General features: G+C 40.3%; 1 protein-coding gene across 2 annotated transcripts in view; it reads left to right on the top strand.

The window, feature by feature from the left end:
• The window catches only part of LOC107082622 (cAMP-specific 3',5'-cyclic phosphodiesterase 4B-like), a 93,343-nt gene that overhangs the window by 35,000 nt on the left and 49,633 nt on the right, over nucleotides 1-8,710 (top strand). The window contains exon 1 of one of the 2 annotated variants that reach the window (XM_015371397.1): nucleotides 7,740-7,825. The exons of the other annotated variant lie outside the window; for it this stretch is intronic. Coding sequence (XP_015226883.1) covers nucleotides 7,740-7,825 — 86 coding nt within the window. Of the gene's footprint in view, nucleotides 1-7,739; nucleotides 7,826-8,710 lie in introns of those variants that run through there. 2 annotated transcript variants of the gene reach the window in all.

Here is an 8,710-nt window from a genome sequence, read left to right as displayed (position 1 = left end):
CCTGGTTCGTTCAAAACACGCCCCATAATCACAGCTCTATGGAGCAGTATCAGACTCACATTCTGACTAGAATTGAGTAGGACTACGTCAGGCTACAGATTGAACTCCCCTAACAAAAAAACATTGTAGGTGCTATCATGAGCTTTGCTCACTGACACACGTTTGGTCACAGACAGCAGCTGTGATTTGGTTTGAAGCTGCTAAATCCTGAACTTTAGGTTTTTGAGAAAGCTGAAATCTGAAAACGTTTTTTTTTTCCCTGTTTTGAGGTAAATTACTTTGTTCACTCTTCTCTCACACTCTCCAGCGCCTTCATCAGAAATCTAAACGTTTGGGTCCTTAAAAGCGCTTCCGATATCTGGGAGGTTGGGAACAGCTGAGTCTATCACTGAGGAGCTGGGTCATTTGTTCATGATGAGGTCGTTTATTTCTCAGTCAATGAATTCCGGACAATCCTTGCTATACTGAACAGCAGACAGCAGGCCACTGAGGTTTTGCTGGTTATGAAATTAATTACCATGTTACCATGTCCTGGATGATTGCAGATCTTAAGCACCAGTGAAATGTTTAAGACAACAACAAAAAAAAAGAATAAACTGTTTAAATAACCTTAAAAGAGCATCAGAAACAGATGGCTAAGTGTCATAACTCACACCCATGTATGGTCTTTAGAACTATCTGCAAAAAGAATAGACTCTATGTCAGGTTATACAAGAGGAAAGATAACCATGAGGAACACGAAGAGAAATTGGAAAACCCTTCTGGTATATCTGCTCTTTTTAGTACCGTATGTTGAAATAGTATGAAGTTTTCTCTTTGGGCGAGGTTTCATCATATAAGTGTTGAAAGAAAAACCCAGCAGGAAAGAGTTTCATCAAAGAAAAGCGCAACCCTACTCTATAATTGTTTCAATTTCTCTACTTTGACAAGGAATAAGGTCTGCAGATGGAGGTGAGATGGTTTTTGCATCTACAAAAATAAAATTTGCTTCCATGACAGCTGCAGCTAAACCTCAGGTACTTCAAAACTTTATTTATTTATTCTTTAACTTAGATCTGAAAGATGCTTCAGAGCCACGGGTTTCAGATTGGCTTTTTCAAGTTAAAATTGTGGTTATATTAATGTTCTTAGTGATTTGGGGCGACAGTGGCGTTGGATGTAGGAGTTTGCCCTGAAATCAAAGGGTTGACGGTTCAAGCCCCGACTCCGACTTTCATTGTCGTTGTGTCCTTGGGTAAGACACTTCACCTGCATTGTCTACTGATGGTGGTCAGAGGGCCCGGTGGCGCCAGTGTACGGCAGCCTCGCTTCTGTCAGTGAGCCCCAGGGCAGCTGTGGCTACAATGTAGCTTGCCACCATCAGTGTGTGAGTGTGTGTGTGAATGGGTGAATGAATGTAGTGTAAAGCGCTTTGGTCAAGTCTCCTAACTTGAATAAAGGCGCTATATAAGTACATGCCATTTACCATTTGATTTTCTACACAACACAAACCTAAATAGATAGAAATATATAAATGATGTTTAAAAAAATTATAAAAGGTGCTAAACGGCTACATGTTTAGTAAAATGTTAATTTAGATTGAAAATTCTGTTGACTGAAGACTGCTTGGACGGAGTGATATACAGTATGGAGGGGTGATAAGTAGGGACATAAACAGATAATCGACTTTGATTGATTGTCAATAATTTATTTTAAAAAATGTGTTTCATCCGATTAATAAATGTATACTTTTAAGGAATTTCTTTTTGTTATAATATTACTGCCATCCACTAGAGCAGGGGTCACCAACCTTTTTAAGGCTGAGGGCTACTTCATGGCTACCAAGTCATAGGAAGGGCTACCAATACTGACCTATGAACTGGAGGGATCAGTGTTTACCCACAGTAAATCTCATCCATAAAAACCCATTTTTATTCTTATTTTATTCTTTTATTCATTTCTAATTTTATGATGAATTAATACATAAATGATTAAAAAGAAGAGCAACAGATAACAAAAAAAATTAAACTTAACCCACTGAGTGAGTTCTTCTGTTTTCAGAAGACAAAGAGGGCCCCCCATGTGGTCCTTGAGGGCCCCTTGGTGCCCGCGGGCACTGCGTTGGTGACCCCTGCACTAGAGGGTACCAATGTTCCTTCTTCTTCCTTCATCAAATTGTGTGTTGTGCTAGAAAAGGGGAGGGCATTACGCAAATTGTAACAAGACGTTTTTACACGCTGCTGCCCATGTTTTCACTAGACTTAAGGAAGTAGAAAACTCAAACATTCGTCTTTGCTAAACCAGAACAACTCATTTGGAAGTAAGATTATTGGATTATACCAAACACAGAGATCTACAGTATATCTACTAGCTACATTCATTTTCATTACGGCAAAGACAGCATGTTTGAGCGATATATGTCATGTTGGGTTCAAGGCGTCTAACCCACATGCAGAAACACTCGTGAGACAGGGAAAAAGTTCAAAGGTTTATTTACAAAATATACAATTGGTCCTTGGTTCGGCAGACAGGTCACGAGGGGAACACCACTGAGGAGGACAGAGAGGTTAGTGTTGATTCAGGTTAATTACAGGTTTTCTGATGTTGGAGTATATACCTGCTCAAGGGTGGAACGGAGCTGCAGGGGGGGAACCTTGAGGGTCCAGAGGCTAGTCGGCAGGCAGAGGCTTAACTTGGTGCAGACAGGCAGATTCCAGACAGAGATTACTCTCCAGGATTTCACAGAGTGCAGGCAGGCAGATTCCAGACAGAGATCACTTTCCAGGATTTCAGGTCTTCAGACAGGACTCAATCTGTGAGGCCGAGAGAAACAGGGTCAGGCAGGTTCACAAAAGTCAGAGATTCAGATCTGGTTGTGTGGCTCAGGTCTAGCTCTGCCATTACTGGCAAACACTCTGGCGGGGAAGTGTCAGCCTCCTCCTCCTTAAATAGGGCTTCCTGATGAGCAGATGGAAGACAGGTATTGCTGTCAGCTCATGCCCCCAGGAGATCTCGTGCGCCCTCTGGTGGAGAAAGTGGACAAAGCCTCCAGATCCCAACAATATACTCTGATAGTTTTACATCTCTGTACATTAGAAATTAGACATTTTATTTTTTTTATAACCTTATAGGCCCAGGTTATGTTATATCTGAGAAATAAGTTTAATGTGTAAGAAAATATTTTTATATTTATTCAGTCGGTATTTGAAACACCTGGCATAATGAATTCAGCATACTGTATGTGTAAAAATATTTAGCCAATTAAGTTATTAATTGATATTTTTTATTAGCTATTCAATTAATTTTCAGTCAATCTATAAGATCAATCAGCTTTAGGTAAATTCTGTAAACAATAACTTGCATGGAAAGCTGTGCGCTTTTTAACCTCCTTTTGCAGCATGTTATGATTACCTCATAGTGAAGCTGTTTGGTTGTTGTTGAGCCACAGCAGCTTCACTCTACAAAATGGATATCTGGAGATGATATCCTAAATATTTGATTGACTTTATTAAATCATGGCACCATCTGGCTTCAATGTAGGGAGCTTGCAGCGATCAAAGATGAGCCTATGTTTGTATGACCTTCAATCTTTTTGGATTACTTCTGTATGTCTGTATGAGAGTGTGCTGGTTTTACTTCCTTTCAGATGTTTTGTTTACTCAGTTCCTTTGTATTGCTGTGTTCCTTTGTTGTGCAGATTATCTGTCATATCTCCTGCGTCAGTACCTCTCATTTACTTCCACAGTCAGTAGTTTATATCAGAAATGTGCCACAAATTAACAGAAATAAAATGATTGACCAATCAAAACAGTTGCAGAACTCCAGCCCAAAAGGATTAGAGTTTGCCATCTCTGTCATATGTGGTAACGTGTTTGTGTCTATTTTTCAAAATGTTGGCTTTACTCCCAGACCTACCATGACTGACAGATATTGAGAGCTAAGAAGGATAAAGCACTACAACTTTGCCCTGTTTTTTTTTGCTTCCTAGGTCTGCTTATTCCCTTAACCCTCTTAAGCCTAGATCATTAAGTAATTGATGGAAAAATCCTTTTTGTTTTAGAGTTGTCATTAAACTTCCTGACAAATGAGGGTAAAATTAGATCATTTATTTGCATCAATTTTGAAACATTGGGTGTCATGATGTGTTTAAGAGGTCTGACCCAAAATGCAGAGAACCACTCAGAGAGCAAGGCAAAAGGTTAAACAGGTTTATTGAGGTAAGGGTAGAGGGGGTTGGATCTGGAACTCAGAGGGCGGGTGAACAGGAACTAGAAAGTCTTGAGAGGATATCACGAAGATTAGTTCAGGGACCGTAGGAATCTTGAATGCCGCTAGGTTAATGCTAGTTAGGGACTCCAGTGGGGGGTTTCTTCTCTCGCTTTGAAATCCAGTAAGTGTGGGTGATCCAGAGAAGAGGGGACCATTGGAGAGTGGACAGGTAGACAATCGTTGGACCCGGAGGAGCAATAGAGTGGACTGCCACTTGGAATTCCGAGAGAACTTGAACGAGACGTGTGGAGGTTAATCCCCTGCTCAGTGTGAAACACAAAACAATCCTTCCAGGGGAAGAAGGCCAAACATCCAGCTTGCAGGATGGCTTCCTGCCGAAAGGCAAAGACGTGGTTGTAAGTAGGCAAACGGAGAAGCTGACTGCCACTCAGATTTCCTGCTGTACTTGAATGGGTCGTAGTGGAGATGAATCCCTTACTCAGTGTTAAGCTCAAATGATCTCTTTAGGGAAAGTGGATTCAAACCTCTAGTTTGATTGGTTGACAAGAACTCAGTTAGACTTAGCTGAACTCAGCTTGGCTAGAGTACCTAAAACTGGCAAACACTCTGGCCCCGAGGTAGTGACAGTCCAAAGAGCCGCAGGTGTGCAGGGAGGCCCAATGAGAACGGGGCACCACCTGGTGGAGGAGAACAGGAAACACAAAAACAACCCACAAAAGCTGGATGTTTTTTTTTTTTTTTTTTTGTTCACTACGCGTATCTGATTTTGTGAATCGGGGTTTTCAAGACCAACACAATACACTTGGCTTTAAAGGGTTAAACTAGATCATGTTTGGCTTTTTGCTCAGGGAAGAAAATATATTTCAATGCATCTCCCAGTTGTTATTTTTCACAGTGAGTAATATGCTGGTGAAGATTCTCAGTCTTCCAGGTCACAGTCATTCCAAAAACGAAAATAAAAAAAAATCCACTGGACTTTGTTTCTAAGTTTGAAGACTTTTCGCTTCATATCCAAGAGCTTTTTCAATTCAAAATGTCAGGAATAGCTTTGAGTTCGAGGTTTTATACAGTAGCCCAACAAAGCCTTGTTTTTGTTTTTAAAACATGCAAATTGAAACGGATGAAGGGGTCCACCCCTTCATCGTTTGGGTTCTTTGTTAGCCTGCAATGCCCCATACCTGTCTAAGTGTCTGAAATGGGGGTCGTTAAAGGCAGCTGTTGGCCTGGCTGAATAGACGAGGTCCTCCGTTCTCCTGTACAGGGCTGCGACGATAACGGGAAGGGATTAACTCTATTGCTCCATTGTAGGTTTTTTTAAAAGCTGAAATCTGAGTCCACCCCCTCTGTTTAAGGTTGGTTTTTATTTCTTAACATAGATGGCTTCTTTCCAACCCCTCTCAAACCACCTATTTTCTTTGTCCAAAATGTGAACATTCTGGTCCTCAAAAGAATGTCCTTTGTCCATGAGGTGTAGATGTACCACAGAGTCTTGTCCAGAGGAGGGCGCTCTTCTGTGTTGGGCCATGCGTCTGTAGAGAGGTTATTTGGTCTCTCCTATATGAAGATCATATCATTCCTCACTGCATTGAACTGCATACACCACTCTGCTCATATTTGAACTAGGCTTGTCCCGATCCGATCCACGTATCGGATCGGGACACCGATATTGGCAAAAAAATGCATATCGGCAAAGCATGTAAAATGCCGTTCCAGTTTTTAAAAAAAAATCTGGTCCGTATTTTCCAGTTTCGCCGATTGAAACGATCCATTCCACTATTTTGCATAAGTGTTCCCCTGTTTTGCATTTTTATTAAAACTTACAGTAATACTTGCACCTTTAACTGTTTACGGTTTTACTGTTCACTGTGCAATTTCAGATTGCTATTCATAATTTTGTCCAGTTTGTGTTTATCTCTTAATAAACAGGTAAGTTTGTTGTTACCAATCATTGTGTTTTATTCAATCTCACCAAATTTAGCTGGCTAGATGTTATCAAGAGTACTAAAACCCTTTTCAACATGAGTCTTACAACTAAGGCTAAATACTTTAACTTAAACTTAAATACATGCTCGGATAGGCTGGTATCGGCCAGTATCGGTATCAGATCGGAAGTCCAAAAACAATATCGGTATCGGATCGGAAGTGCAAAAACCTGGATCGGGACATCTCTAATTTGAACTAGCCTCTGTCTAAGGGTCTTGTTTGGTTTGAATTGATTTTGTGTTTGGAACCAAACGACCCCCGTTCCAAAGGGTTGGACCCTTTCGTCCGTTTCAATTATCATGTTTTAAAAAAGCAAACAAGGCTTTGTTGGGCTACTGTATAAAACCTCGAACTCAACGCTGTTCCTGACATTTGGAGTTGAAAAAGCTTCTTGGATGGGAAGCGAAACGTCTTCAAACTTGGAAAAAAAAAAAGTCCAGTGGAACGTTTTTAATTTTCTTTTTGGGACTGTGAATAATGCATTATTAGTTACAGTTTCTAATTAAAATGATTAATTATAAGCAAAATCAATTAGATAAAACTGCACGAGACTATCTGTAAAAAGGATAAATGGCTTTGAGATCAAATGCAACCACCAGTCAAATACAAAAAAACATTTGGTTAACAGCTTTGATTAGTAACTTCTATAAATCCTTTAACCTTAACCTATTCTCAAAAGGATTAAAGGCTGCGCTAGATGTCAAAAATAAACGTTTTAATTCACCATTTACCAAATTTGGTCTCTATATATTTATCTTCAGTGTGTTTGATAGCTGGCCTGTTTTCTTTGTTCCTTTCAGGATGTTTATAATAGAACTGCCTGGTTCCACTCACTAAAGCTAACCTTTTTTCTATCCTTTTCAAAATACACTTCTGGGTTCAGGGCTGCAGACATCCACTGTGTAAACACTGGAAACTTGTCGTATTAAGACCGTAGTCTGGTTTATGTCACAACCAGAATTCTGGATTGTTTTTGTATGATGATAAAAGAAAGAAATTATCATTTTTTTTATAAGGCCGCAAAATGTTTAAAGCAGCTGTGATTTATTTCTCTTACAATCGTATTTAGAATACATTGAATGGACATTAGTGGTTGATTTGTTTTTATACCCGCTCATCCTTACAGGGCTGTGGAGGGACTTTCTCTGCAGATTATTGAGTCAAAGAAAGTCCACATTAGTGATGATTTCTAAAATAGATCATATTCCATATATTCTGCCTAGTAATCCTCCAGGATATATATTAGAAACTCACAGACAGCCATGTGAAAGTCAGCGGAGACAGTGAACAGGCTTTCATAATCTGCAGCAGGGCTTTAATTTAGAGTAGTAAGGGGACAGCCGGGCACATAAACAGACTGACTGCCTTTCCACTCCCAGTTTTCTATCCCAGATTTGCCTGGGAGCTTCTGCCAAGCCAACATTATCCCAGCGCTCTGCTCGTTTCAGGACAGAAAAGGGAATGTAGGAGTCTGTGTGTGTCAGCAGCCGCAGTGTCGTTTCTTTGTGTTGCTCAATGAGGAAGGAAGAAGTGGAAGTGAAGAAAGAATGTGGCGGAGGTCCCCCAGGTGCAGAGCTCGGTACTTTGACTTCAGCGAGGAGGTTGTCCGCAGAGCACACCTTGCCGCTCCCAGGTTACCTTTAAACTGCCTTCTCTGTGTTCGCTGATGTTTTTATTTTATTCTGACCAAATCCGGTGAACTGTTTGCAGTTTCCTTTTTTTTTTTTTCTTAAAATGTACTTCAGATATGTGCTTTGTTATTAGATTACAATGTGTAATCTAAATATGTGCTCCAAAAGAAAAGTGGAAAATATGGATGTGAGAGTTTCATCATATTTCTAGGTAATCCCTGTTTTGCAGATATTTTATTTTAAAATATGCCCGTCTCAGATTAAGAGATTAGATTTCTGCTGGTTGAGCGTTGTGGTAATGTTGAAAGCAGAGCGTTTCTGATGACGCACAGGACGACATAGATCCCACCGATGGTCCTGCATGCCTTTAATCAGATTATGCACATTTCCAAATTAATCCGGGCCTCTCTGGCAGAGGTGTGGGACTCTGCATCCCAATGGACTCAGTTAATCCCAGATGGATGAAAATGACAGCAGTGCCAGGAAATGTAAATTCAATTCTATGTTGCTTATATTTACTGCTGATCTTTGGCTAATTGCTTTGACTTAAACTGTACACTAAACGCATTACTTTTTCAGAGTCATTGTTCATTGCATCTGTTCTTCTGGCTTCTGAGGCTCTGACCTTTCAGTTTAAACTTTTGCCCTCATCATCTGGTTACATAATATCTTGTTCTGTCCTCCTGCTCCGACTCCATGGTGACGAACAGATTATCTGTTTGTGCTTCTGCCATGGCTCTCCGGGTCATTCGGATGTTGTGAATGACAGCTGCATGTTTATTTCCCTGCAGCTACATCTACAAGCCTTTTGTGGGGTTTTTTCCACTAGTTTCCAAAATGTAGAGGCTACAGAAGAGGATTAGGGCCACTGAAAAAAAAAAAAAAAA

The sequence above is a fragment of the Cyprinodon variegatus genome, unplaced genomic scaffold (genome assembly GCF_000732505.1).
Source record: "Cyprinodon variegatus isolate N-32 unplaced genomic scaffold, C_variegatus-1.0 Scaffold57, whole genome shotgun sequence".
Lineage (NCBI taxonomy): Eukaryota > Metazoa > Chordata > Actinopteri > Cyprinodontiformes > Cyprinodontidae > Cyprinodon > Cyprinodon variegatus.
This window is presented reverse-complemented; position numbering and strand designations above follow the sequence as displayed.